The 13,793-nt window shown below is 40.8% G+C and overlaps 3 protein-coding genes across 3 annotated transcripts; 1 reads left to right on the top strand and 2 right to left on the bottom strand.

The window, feature by feature from the left end:
• Nucleotides 1-294: 294 nt before the first annotated feature.
• On the top strand, nt 295-1,836 carry chrm5b (cholinergic receptor, muscarinic 5b; the record flags this gene model as incomplete). The annotated part of the gene is made up of 1 exon (XM_079290243.1): nt 295-1,836. One exon carries the CDS (start codon nt 295-297, stop codon nt 1,834-1,836), a length of 1,542 nt encoding a protein of 513 aa, XP_079146369.1.
• A 2,766-nt stretch (nt 1,837-4,602) lies between these two features.
• On the bottom strand, nt 4,603-8,426 carry emc7b (ER membrane protein complex subunit 7b). The gene is made up of 5 exons (XM_079291535.1): nt 8,083-8,426; nt 7,093-7,212; nt 6,824-6,962; nt 6,403-6,483; nt 4,603-6,071 (listed from the first exon to the last, which is right to left on the bottom strand). Exons 1-5 carry the CDS (start codon nt 8,319-8,321, stop codon nt 5,922-5,924), a joined length of 729 nt encoding a protein of 242 aa, XP_079147661.1. The 5' UTR covers nt 8,322-8,426; the 3' UTR covers nt 4,603-5,921.
• A 697-nt stretch (nt 8,427-9,123) lies between these two features.
• Nucleotides 9,124-13,588, bottom strand: katnbl1 (katanin p80 subunit B-like 1). Its single transcript, XM_079290737.1, has 10 exons — nt 13,467-13,588; nt 12,801-12,926; nt 12,619-12,656; nt 12,130-12,412; nt 11,883-11,998; nt 11,744-11,794; nt 11,261-11,350; nt 10,938-11,042; nt 10,580-10,673; nt 9,124-9,659 (listed from the first exon to the last, which is right to left on the bottom strand). Exons 2-10 carry the CDS (start codon nt 12,807-12,809, stop codon nt 9,627-9,629), a joined length of 819 nt encoding a protein of 272 aa, XP_079146863.1. The 5' UTR covers nt 12,810-12,926; nt 13,467-13,588; the 3' UTR covers nt 9,124-9,626.
• Nucleotides 13,589-13,793: the final 205 nt, after the last annotated feature.

Genomic DNA, 13,793 nt, shown 5'->3' on the forward strand with positions numbered 1-13,793 from the left:
TAAACAATATAACTGTTGTATGTATATATATATATATATATATATATATATATATATATATATATATATATATATATATATATATATATATATATATATATATATATATATATATATATATATATATATATATATATATATATATAGAGAGAGAGAGAGAGAGAGAGAGAGAGAGAGAGAGAGAGAGACTTTAAAAAAAATACATTAATGTTTCTCTTTTTATTTCAGGAAAACTCTTGATGGAGCCACAAACCGGCACCTCTCTCTGACCCATCATCAGTAACACAGACCAACATGGAAGTAGACCCTTCAAACAGCACTTTTGCCAACACATCACATGTCCAGGCGACTCCCCACAACGTGTGGGAGGTTATTACCATCGCTACAGTGTCAGGCATCGTCAGCTTGATAACTATCGTTGGTAACGTGCTGGTGTTGCTGTCCTTCAAAGTCAACAGCCAGCTGAAGACTGTAAACAACTACTACCTACTGAGTCTGGCCTTCGCTGACCTCATCATCGGAGTGTTGTCAATGAACTTATACACCACATATATCCTGATGGGCTACTGGTCCTTGGGAAACCTTGCATGTGATCTCTGGCTAGCAGTGGATTATGTTGCCAGCAATGCTTCAGTTATGAACTTACTCGTCATCAGCTTTGACAGGTACTTCTCCATCACGAGGCCGCTAACTTACAGGGCTAAGAGGACTCCAAAGAGAGCTGCCATCATGATTGGCTTCGCATGGCTGGTGTCTTTTGTCCTTTGGGCGCCACCCATTCTGTGCTGGCAATACTTTGTAGGCGAGAGAAAAGTGCCTGATGACCAGTGCCAGATCCAGTTTTTAACAGAGCCTGTGATCACATTTGGTACAGCCATTGCTGCTTTCTACATCCCTGTCTCTGTTATGACCATCCTCTACTGTAGGATCTACAAGGAGACGCAGAGACGCACCAAAGATTTGGCAGAGCTCCAAGGCCTGGCTACGGAAAATGTCCTAGAAGGGACTACACCACAGAAAACTGTCATTAATTCTTGCTTTCATTTCACCAGAGAGAGGAGAGAGCGGAGTCAGGCCTCCTGGTCCTCATCTAACCAAAGCAATGCCACTAAAACCACCACCAGATCAGATGAGGCATGGGTGAAAACAGATCAGGTCACTTCCTTTAACAGCTACTCCTCGTCCGAAGAGGAGGAGCAGCATGTTTCAATAGAAACCCCACAGGGATCTTTCAAAGAGCAAGGCAGTGGGCAAAGTAATAAGAATGGACAGGCGGGTGATTATGCAGAAGATCTGTACTTTTCCACTCCTCAAAAGCAGAGCAGTAAAAAACAGCTCTCTTATAAATTCAAACCGGGCTCCAGCTCAAAGGGTAAAAACGGCAAACCAATGACTGCGACGCCCTGCCTGCTTAAAGAAGAAGAGCCCACCAAAAACGCCTCGCCTTCCTCCTCCACCACCTCCAAACCCATCGACCCCGTCCTGAAGCACCAGATCACCAAGAGGAAGAGGATGGTGCTTGTGAAGGAGAAGAAGGCGGCCCAGACTCTCAGTGCCATCCTGCTGGCTTTCATCCTCACATGGACGCCCTACAACATCATGGTGCTCATCTCCACTTTCTGTGCCGAGTGCATCCCCATGTCCCTGTGGCACCTGGGCTACTGGCTGTGCTACGTCAACAGCACCATCAACCCCATGTGCTACGCGCTCTGCAACAAGACCTTTCAGAAGACCTTCCGCATGCTTCTGCTCTGCCAGTGGAGGAGGAAGAGGAGAGGGGACAACAAGCTGTACTGGGGTGGACAAAACCCAAACGTCAACAATAAAATGACTTGATGTGGCAAAATGCTATTATAGAACTGATGTGTTGCTTTTGCCCACATGTGATGATTTTCTTGATGTACACTGTAGTCAGTGGTCATCTTCAGCATGAAGTGCTGCATGGGGGTTTTGTGTTAAAAGTACATGTCGGTGGAAAATGAGCTGAGCCTGATGCAGCATCTGGCACTGGCGACAAATTCTCACAATGGTTAAAAAAATAGATTCATATCGTTGCATCAATCCAATCGGTACTCCACCGCTTTTATACATTAAAGCCTGTTGACCGGCTTTGTATAAGAAGTTGTATCAAGAGTTTTGTTGCTCCAGAGGGAGCTGCACAAAGGCTGATACATTACCTCAAATTATGTCACTTGGGTCAGCAAGCGGGTGCTGAAAACTACAAGTTTGGAAATGAAAAAAAAAAATGGGGGTGTGCAGTTAGAAAGAAGTGAGTTTACCAGACCTCTGTGGCTTACTCCTGATCTCAGCTGCAGACCAGCGGCTCCAGGCTACATTAGCTGCTACGAGCATAACACACCAAAAAACAGTCAGTGGTTACGTTGCATTTTGGGCAATGTAGGCGTCAGGTTACATTAGAGGAAGAAGAAGAATGTGTGGAATAAAAAAAGTTGATATCTCTGGTTCTGCTGCATCCATTTTGAAACTGTCCATCATGAGTCCAACAATGTCATAGCAGTGCCATGCTACATAGGTGGAGTACTCCTTTAATACAACACTCACGTGCCAATATGTACGTTGAAAGTTATTGGTATGCTGTCCTCCTCTCCATCGTGGCAAAAAAAAGTAATCTCTTCCCCATGACTCAAATGTAAAAACATGAGCATGTTCATAGGTTCTGTCTTTTTTTTAATGAGAGAGGAGTTTTTTAAAAAGGTAATTTAACTTTTTTGTGCAAAAATCATAACTGAAATGAAGCATTCTTCAATTTGTCTGGAGGGGTCCTTAAATATCAGTCAAAGCTAAAATATGAGGAATCAGCTGCCTTTTTTTCCAAGGATTTTAACTCCTCCCACCCTGTGTGGCTCTTTTTTTGGCCTTTTTTGCTACATCATCACATTTTCAGCATTTTCTCTGAGCGTTTAATGATGACGCGGATGGGTTTATGTTGTTGTGACTTGAAAGCTCTCTAGAGGCGCTTAAAGGTGCCTTGTGCGGCGGTAACAGACACAGAGGGGCGTGACAAAGCGTTGGTATTTGTTGCCTGGAAATGAGAACACAGGCTGACCAACTTCACCAGGGCCATGTCAGCACATTTCTAATATAGTCTGGTTCATTTACTTTAATCTACATGCTGAGGTTATAAAACCCCGGCTTGATTTACCTAACTCTGGCAGACTGCTGAAGCCTTATACTAACTTGAGTCACTATGGAGGAATCACTTCTCAACAAATGTGGAAAGGAGGAATTACTAACAACATGCTTTTGACGTACATGAGCATTTTTGTGTGTTAGCATGTGGATAAAAACAATGAACCAGTCATACGGTATAATCCTCCTTTATTCTATTGCTCACTTGCACTGTATATAAAGGACATATTGTAGGCATACACATTTAAAATATATAGTGTAATGAATATATTTCACTGATTCTGTTGGATTTTACACCTCTCAAGTGGTAAAAGTAAATTGCTTGGTGTATATCAGTGTTTCGTGAATGTTTTAGTTTTCGATCTTGGCTCTTGAAATCGATGTTTGATCTTGTGTTCAAGGGCTAATCTGTACATTTCTGTGCATTTAAAGCTGCATTAGTGTCACGGTGGAAACGTGACAAAAGAGATTGTTTGTGGATCACACCTTTATTCCTATCACTTTTCATATTACTGCTACAACAACAAAAACATGGGACACATGGTATTTAATCATAATGAAGCCTGACTACCAACATGGCTATCTAATAGATGAGTGATGCTGTTGTAAATTATTGCACTTCTTTGTCTTTTAATGATGTAATGTCAAATGTTATCTCCTTAAACTCTGTGCCTTTTGTTCTGCTCAGAGGCAAAAGAGCTTTGTGAATGCATTTTCTCTCATTGTCCGTCTGTGCAGTTATGTGGAAGTGAGTCTGTGTGTGCTGATTTGAACAGTGAAATACAAACTCAAAGGCAGAATTATACTTTTATCAGCATGAATATTTTCAACATCATGTGTTGAATCTGATGTGCTTTGGTTTTTATTTGTAAATGCTTTTGCCAGTTACTTTCATTACCCAACAGTTTGAGTGGGTAATGAAAGTAACGTGCCATGGATGACATTCACAAATATGACTGTTGCTTTGTGCAGAACAGAGCTCAGACCTCCCATCAGATGTAATGCTACTTCAGTCTTCATTGTTAAAGGATAAGTCTGGTGATATTCTATAGTTTTCTTATTGTCAACAAAAACTGTGAAAAGACCAAAAAGCTACAGCAAATCAATCCCACAAACAAGCTGAGTAGCCAAAACGTGATGTGTTTTCCTTTGTCATATACCACCATTGTTCACTGAATAAACTCTTGAATAAACCACACAGGTCCACTGGGTGACGTGTTCCTTCATTATAATGAACCTGGGCACAGCAGCTTGTTTTGAGTCAACCCAACATACACCGGCCTGCTGCCGTGAATCTTAACCTGCACACCGAACCCGCAGTTGAATATAGTCCCCAATAAGTAAACAATTTTCCCATGTTTGAGCAGTAAAAAAGTAAGTACATATTCATGATCCGTTTATTTTAAAGATCTATATCTTCATGCATCGAGTGGGCTTGGAGCTGAGAAATATAACATACTGAAAAACGATTTATTGAATGTAATACAAATGTGTTTTCATATTAGTGTGTAATCACTTGTAAATAGGAATTGTGTTTTCATGAGCTCAGAATGAGCCCTAAATATCTAAATAGGGAGTGGGTCCGCTCCAATGTTGCACCGCCAATTTAAATCCTATGCACTGTCCCTTTAAAATCATCCCCTCATCACAGGTTAAGGCCTTAATGTGCTTGATGGAGATCTGTTAAATTAGATCTAATCAGCTGACTTCTGTCTGGTTTATTTGTTTTAAGTTTTTGGGATGTGCCTGCTCTACTCTACTTGTTTCACTGAGGACATCAGCTTCGGGCAGTACTCAGATTGTTTGATTTAAAGGATTTTTAGATCCCTTTAATAACCTTGTAAGACTATTTAATCTTAATATAGGGGCCCTGTAACAGGCCTCAACCCTCAGCTTGGGAACCATCATCTTAAAGCATCAAAGTACATTATTTTAGCCATTATAGTAAAAGAAAACAATCCCAATTTAATGTCAACTTCCTAGCTTTTTCTTGAGACTTCAACCATAAAACCGGGTCTTCATCAGCAAATGGAGTTAGCTCAGTTGTAATTATGATTGAATGACTTATCATGTAGTGAGAACATTTATCACAAACACATTTTATTTTTACTTTATTACGGACTTTACCGTCCACTTTATTAAAAGTAAGTAAAGTTACACTCTAGAGATCTTGAAGCAACCACACAGCAGCTCTTTCTTCCTTTTAACTGCCAATCATTGCCTTTGTAATTTACAGTATGTGAATCCTGGTCATACAGTACACCACAATGATTAACAAAAAATGAGAAGACCATGTGTTCACTCTCAAAATAAATAAAATGGAAATAAAAACACAGTTGTTATATACCATTGCAATTTATTCATCTAGGATTTTAAATAAGAATTTATCGGTCTTCAAATTCAATTCATCTTCATTCACATTACTGAAATTGGGAAAAAAAATCTCTGTATATATGTTCTCTTTCAGGTAGTGGAATTAGCAGCAGGGGAGAAATGCACACTGGAGGGTTAGCACAGAAAAGATGGATGAGAGAGCCACAGGTAGAAAGTATAGAGCAAATTAAGGGTAACAGCTTTTGCAGAGTTTAAAAAATGTCTATCAGTGCAGTAAGAATGTTTCCAATAGCATGTTAGAAATCTAGATGTGCTTAAAACATCTAATAATAATAAAGAAAACTGTACAATAGACCCAGGGGAAATGACACTTAAAAATCTTTCTTCCGTGGCATAACTCGAGCTTCCTTAGGCAGCTTGAAGGGACGCGTACAGTACTACCTCCTCTTGACGGCCGGCCTGGTACCCTTGCTGCTGCTGCTTGCCTTGCTGGAGCCCTTGGAGCCGGAGAAGAGCTTGGTCATGAGCTCAGAGACGTCTGGAAGCTCGGGGTTGGGGTTCAGCATGTTCATGGACTGCTCCATTTCCTGTAGAAACGGCAGTGAAATGAAAACAGCTGTAGATGAAGAAGTGAGACGGACTCTGGGAAAATCCTCACCGATTTCAAAAAGAGCGACGTCACTGTCATTTTTCACCGTTATGATAGACTCACACTTCAAGTCGAGGCCAGGACATCATGAATTCAATACAAGTGTTCCTTTGAGTACTGACATTATAAATGCTATTCTGTGATGAACTTGTGACATACATCCTCATTAAACTGATCAGAATGCATCAAATACAATTCAGCATGATGATAAACTCCATGCATACACAATATTTTTGCAATAACACCTGAGGCTATAATGGATTCTTTACCTTTCTCATCTCTGGGTCATTGGTGTTGACCACCTTGGGCAGTAGAACAATGATCAGCAGGGGCAGAACCATCATCATGACCTGCAGGAGCCACAAAGACAACACAATTAAACAAGTCACCCAGAAACATAATAACTATCTTTAACATTTGCTAATAAGGACAATCAAGCCTGGGCAACAGCAACTGCACATGTTAGGCCCAGTTTGGTTTGAATAACTTTTGAGGACCATCTTGCTTGTGCAAAAGCAGTTCACTTTCCTTTCTGGGTACTGCACAGCACATGGCAAGGTAATGATATGCACTGCACAGAAAACAATAACAAGTTATTTTCCCTGCTTCTCTGCATTTTTCTCACCCAAATGACATATTCAGCAAGTTCAGTGCAATATACGGTAATCAGTTAGTGGTTTTTTTTTTTACCATTGGGTTCATGAGAAAGTCCGTCCAGCCCCAGGTTTCTCTCTTCATGAAGTAGGTGTGAGGGCCATTAGCCCTGACCTGAAGAGGATATGGCTGGCGAATTACCTCTGAAGTCTTGATGTAGTTCACAAGACGTGCCCTGTGAAATGACACGCGGTTACTAGTGGGTTAGTGATGCCTCTAAAACAGTACGCTGAAAAATATGCAATGCTGACAAATGTGAGACATTTGTGTATGCCCTTTTTTTTGTTTCCTCAGAATAGTCTTACCTCATTTTGCCCTTGGATGTGATATCAACACGTACTGGCTCAAATCTATAGTTAGGGGTGACAATTTCCACAACGTAGGAGCCTGAAGGGACGTCATTCACAGCGAAACTTCCATCAGTTCTGTAACAACAATAGGATTTTTTTAAGACTGCACATCATATTCAGTTCAGAGAGGTGTTGATTTGACTTTATTGACATGTTTGACGCTGTCGTATGTGGAGCTATTGATTTCGATCACATTATATTATGGGCCGCGTCTTTAGTCAAGCCTATTTGTATCAATTATAGGATAATATTGGTGTACATAATAAACTAGCAACTGATTGTGTTTATCTAGGTTAACATTTGAGGAAATAGGACCAGCCATCTCCCAAATTCCTTCCAAGTAACTCTCAAGTGGAATACATTTATATGGTTAACCCATTATATTTGTAATCTGCTGTTTATTAACTTACAACATGGCAGATATACACAACCATTTCACAGTAACCTTAAAGGAACTGACTGCGTAGGAACAGTCCAACTGCTTCAATTATCTGACAAATCCACCACAAAACGTTACTACAGATAATTGTATAAAACTGATAGGCAGTAAATTCTAATGCTGCAGTACAACCTATATATCAGTGCTTTTAGACTGCAACAACAGGCACGTCTCTTGAGGCCAAGGTTTGTTGTGTTCACAGCTAACGTTCGTTACCATGAGACCCAGAGGCCTGGCTGAGCTCATAATGAAAACAACTACTAAGTTCAGTGACAGGTAAGTAAAAATGAAATAACCGTGTTGTTGTCCCGGTTGGCACGAGTCACATTCACAGCTATTAAGCTGTAAATTAGTTTGAAACATGCCAACCGGGTACGACAGCTGCTGCCGTGCGGTTAGCATTAGTGGCACGCCAGGCTAGCTGGCCATGCTAATGCTACCTATCCTCGCCAACAGGCTAGCCAGCTAGCTAACGTTAGGTAGCTAAGACTGCGGCTGTTTCTTACCTCACGAATCCCACGTACTCTTCACCTTCCACGAGGATTCTTGCCGTGGAGACCCAGTCTTGTGTTTTCACCCCCGGAACTATCGCTCTTCCCTCGATCTTGAACCGATCTCCGTTCGGCTGGTTTGATAACGTTACACCTGCGCCAGGCCCCGTTTCGATATCAGTGAAACACCACGCTACGACGACCGCAGCCTGCACGAAAACCCATAACAGCGGTATTCTTTCTCTGTAAAACATATTGTCCGTCTCTATCAAGTTAAAACGAGGTCTAACTGTATGTCCGTCAATGTGTATTCAAGAGCAGCTTGGCGAAGGACCGGCCGGAAGACTGAGCACATCAGCTGTGGCTGCGGATGATGACGTCACATTGAAAGAAAACTTTATTGAACAACTCGACATTAACATTTAGTTGATGTGCAGTACTTTTTCCTGTGGAAATGTAACATTATAAACACAATTTAAAGCTGTCAGTTAGAGATATACTAACATGTTAAGTATTTTGTAATGTAATACTACAAACAATACTATACAAAGAATATACTAAGCAGTTGCATCTAAAAAAGTATATTCTTTTTCTTTTTTTTACTCCTATAATTCAATCTACCTTTAGTTGTCCTTCACTACTCTTGTCCTATTTTCTTTAATGCCTTGGCCTTCCATTATTGAAACGATAAGACACTTTTGGACAGAAAATTAAAACTAATTTGATTAATAAAGTTATAAAAAAAAGTGCACCAACCAGTCTGTTTACATGGCTTTGGCACTAACCACAAACTAAGCTGAAAAACTAGTTTGCCCGCTATGAATGACTTATTCAGCAATTAAGCAAGATCAGAAGGGAATAGTAGAGTATGTTTACTTACACACACACGTTCATTTGTTATTCTTAGTGTACCTTTTTATATGTATATATACATATACACACATGTATATACACACACACACACACACAATAAACCAAATACTGATTTTTATCAAATTTATTTAAAAGAAGATTAAAAGAATCACTTGTTTTAACACTTGATGTTATACAGTCAAATGTCATATGAAGAGGCAAAGTGAAAACAAGGAGTTAATAACTTAAGACTGATCGCAGATTCAAGTTCTTGATTCCAGAGAACCCAGGCGCAAAAAACATTAAACCAGCCGAGCATTCATTACTTCCACAAATGCATTTGCATTCCATGGCAAAGAGTGATGTAGTGAGAGCCAAAGAGTGTGGCACTTCATAGAGCGACATTACACCCAGTCTCATGGAGGTCCACTAAATATGCCCCTTCACAAGGTCCTCTTCAATGTGAAGCAGTCATTGGCTGTGCGTCTTCTGGCAGAAAGGCTCTCTCCGCCCCTCCGTGAGAGTCTCCAGCTCTAACCGAGGGAGTCGTCCGAATTGTCAAGTTCAGTCCCCAGTAAGGGAGGGGGGGGGGTTAAGTTTAAGTGGCCGAATGAACCAGTCCATTTCTCTGGCGTCATTATCAGTTGAAAACACAGCCATGATCCGGCAGTAGTGGTCACATCCTCAGGGAGCTACAATGACAAGCGTCAGGGCAGCTGCGATAGATAAGACTCGATGGCCTGCAACGTGAAGAGGAGACAGCACATAAGTTGTTGTAACAGCCAGTGGAACAGTACTCTGCACACATTACACTAATCTTTGTTTCACATTGTATCAACTGTTAAAACCATCCATGAATTACAAATATGACAACATACTGGATTACTTATTTATAAAACACTGACTTTAAAAATGTGACGATGATTTGGCTTTCTGCTAATAATACTCAAACTTACAATGAGTAATTCCTGTTAAAACATCATATGAAATGGCAGGAGGAAGCAGGAAGCGAAGATGGAAACAAATGAACCACAAAACAAATTCAACTCAGACAACTGCTAGTCAGCTTATGGTGAACATAGGTTGTTTTTTTTTGTCTAGGATGGGAGTGGTTGACCGTGTCCACCCAAAATCAACAGAGGGTGGAAACAAACAGAAGGCGCTTGTGACACAATGTTCATCTCAAACAGTTTACAATTCATTTCGTTTTGCCAATAACAGGAAAACAAAGTGTGTGCTTTTGCTAAAAAAAAAAATGAAATAAAATAGAACGAACACTTTTTTTGAAACCTTCAAACAAGTAACCCAGACAAAGCACATTGCACTTAACATCTGTTCACGGTGGAGCTTTTTATAATGCATCAGGGTTTAATTGTTATATTTAGTGAGCCAAATATGAATCTGCAACATTATCCGTAACGTAAATGTAGTACTAAAATGTTTTCCATTAAAGTAGTACACAGAAAGTAGCTTGCATATCTTTTAACTGCTTTGGGGGCCTTTTGTAAGTTATTCCAGAGTACATTGTATTAGAACGGGAACATATTTCGGTATCTTGCATATCTAAACATATTAAATCTATAGCCGTTTGGGGCCACAGGCCCAGGGTGCCCACCTCGGTTAACGGTAAAGTCTGGTACTAACATGTCATACTTCTCACCTTTGCCAGTTCTCCCGTAGATCCTGGAACCAAACATAACCGGGCCCCTTCCTTCCACAAGTCCTTCAGCCTCTGCTTCATGACTTCAACATTCCTGCAATAAACACACAAACATGACCATTGCATTATGTGGTGAGTGCACACAGAACCCATAGTAAGTGCGGTCACTTACTATGGGTTCTGTGTGCACGAGTGAGCTTTATCTCCTCTACTCTTTCTACTGTGCTGATTAGCAGCATTTCCAGTGACATTTTGTACATCAGTAGAACTGTTTTGTCATTGTCAAAGATTTGTATAAAATATGTAAATTGGTTGTGCCATGAAGTATTTGGGTTGTATTTAAGCCGGCACTGCCCACCTGTCTTCTGAAGAACTGTCCCGCAGTCTTTTCTCATTCTTAGAAAGTTCTGGCCACCATTTCCTGATGACGGACTGAACCCAGTGTAAACCCACTATAATGTTCCTGTAAAACAAAGTTAGACAAATCATAATGTTAAAACATATCTGTTAAACTTCTCCAGGTCACAAGTCAAAGAGATTTCATGACTCGTCCAAGAGGCTTCATCAGTTCTCACTTCAGTTTCTTGGTTGTGTGTCTCACCGGCTGAAGCATCTTGATTGAATAGAAAATTGTCTTCAAGACTAAAACAGTAAACACTTTTTTCGCTCAGTGACACTTACTCTTCATATTTACTGGCAAGAATCACTTTCACAAGGGGCATGAGGTCAACGCAGCAGCCAAGTGATAAATATGGTGCTTCAGTTTGAAGGCTGACGGGAAAGAAAGAAAACACAAGATTAAAGAAAGTGAGCAGATTGTCAGTAATGTAAGCAGGCACAGACAAATACATTTATCTGTATTATAACAATATAATTCCAAAAAAATATTTAGATTATGTTGCTTGAAACTAAAACAACTGGATCCATTGAATCGAAAACAAGAAATTTGAGACGTGAACAACCGTGCTGCACATTTTTCACTTCTGTCGGCCGTTCTACATACTTCTAGATTCATCGAGAAAAGGCGGATTAATCAAAACAATTAATTCCATCCATAATGATGCTACATGATCTTGTTTAATACAGCTCTGAACTATTGTGCATTCCAGTCATTACAGGTGAAGCTGAATCATTTAAAAACTAATATGTGAAGATGAGACTCACTTATTTGTTAAGACAGGTAAGCAGTCAAGCAGCACCCCTGTGTCTTCAATTCTGTAAAAACCAACAAATGATTAAAGATGAAGCACGTTATGTGATTGAGGAATTTACAATAAGGCAGTATTAACTGTCACTGATTTACCTTATTAAGTAGGCCACTAATTCACTTGCATTTCGTCGCCATAGTGTTTGGGCTACTTTTAGTCGGAGGTTCCTTCCAAAAAGGATGTGAGTCATGGCTTCATGGTCCTTTGCTAGCTGTACGTAAAAGACAAACAATACACAAAGGGAATTCAGTCTGCAAAAGTGTTGCAAATGTTATGAACCCCGGAGAAATAATCAGTTCTATTGTTTTCTTGAACAGAGCATCAGTTTTTTTTGTATCTCACCTCAGTGAAGTCTCTGTACTTGGAGCTAGCCCCTGCCATCTTGGAGGCCTCTGCAGAGTTTACAGGGAGCCCGCAGTTGTCATTGTGGTGCATGCCCCGCGCATCATCGGTGCACGTCAGCTCATTTTCTTTGTTGGCCATGCCGGGTTTACGGGCACGGCCTACATCTGATGTTTTGCGTTGCAGCTTTAAGCCCACCTCCACCAACGGACAACCCTTCCTCTTGCAAGATGACAATCGCTTTGCTTTGCCTGGGCTCTGTACTCCGTAGTGGACTGGAAATCTGCCGAGAGCAAAGTCGTCATGGACCAGAGGCAAAGCTGTCATAGTTTGGAAAAACATTAAATTCATAGCCACAGACAAGGTGATAATGGGTAAGGAAATGGGGCTTTTAATGGTCCAGTGACTGAGAGGGAATATCTGTGGGACACAGAGCTAGTGAGTGATCGTATTTAAGATGAATCCCACAGGTGTGGATCAGAGACTCACCTTTCGTTATCTAATTCTTCCTTATTTCTAAAATCCACCTAAAACGAAAGGATATGGGATGAAGCCACTACTACAACAACAACATCTACAACACCACTGAGCTGTACTTCACAGTCACAAGGTTTTAAGAAACATCATTGTTTACACAATAAGACGTGGTATTTGCCCTCACATCTCCATACCTGCTTCATGTTCTTTTCAGGAGAAAAATGCAGGCAGGATTGCAGAAAGCCATATGGATTTATTCTGGTTGATCTTTATTACTTCTCGTTGCCAGACATGCTTACCAGCTTCCACAATACGAGACACTGTTGGGGAAACAATTGTGGGGAAACAGAAGAGACAACTCGGGAGTTTCAAAAGCCAAAGTCACTTTGTGGCACAAAGAGGTTGGCTTCCTTCAATTTAACATGCAGCAGTGTGATTCAATAAGATTAAAAACAGACAGTCAAATTAGCTAACGCTAACAAGACAAAAACGCTATATTTGAGTTACAAAGGCGTTGGCTGCTGCGATACAAGCATTAGGTGAGCTACAACAAACGTCACAAACCTTCCGTGTTCAACAAAGTTTAAGTAGTATGTTTTATGTCTAATAAAGGAGAGCATTCCCTTACGTCCATTAGCTGGGAGTTAGCTTATGCTGCTAGCTAGTTAGCCTATAACTAGTAGTTAGCTTTAACGGTTAGCGTTTAGCTCAACTATCAAGGATACACGGAGACGTTGAAAGTAACGAGCTGGGCCGCTAATGCGAGCTAGCTGGCTAGTTAGCCTTTCAACTCAGGGAACATATGGCTTCACAAACTGCAGTTTATCGCCACTATTTAAACAGTACGGTTTTAAACAAACCTGTTCATTTCGTTGAGTCGCATTGTGTCTCCTCAGGTGTGTAAATCCAAAACGTGAACAACTGGTAAAACTCCAGAGCACTCTTCTCTGTGTAGATCCCGCAAGCGTTTCAGAGTTGTATCATTCAAATGAATACGCCGCCTGTGCTGTGTGTGGGGATTGTGGGATAGATTTCGGCAAAGAAAAGCTGGATATTTAGCGACGACTGCTGGACATTACGAAACACGTTTTAAATCCAAGTCCGCCATGGCGCCACCCAGTGTCAGGAAGGCGGTACTGCAGAAAGGCATGCTACGTTTTCTCTACCCTCCAGGTGTCAAACGATAT

The sequence above is a fragment of the Melanostigma gelatinosum genome (assembly GCF_949748355.1).
Source record: "Melanostigma gelatinosum genome assembly, chromosome: 19".
NCBI lineage: Eukaryota > Metazoa > Chordata > Actinopteri > Perciformes > Zoarcidae > Melanostigma > Melanostigma gelatinosum.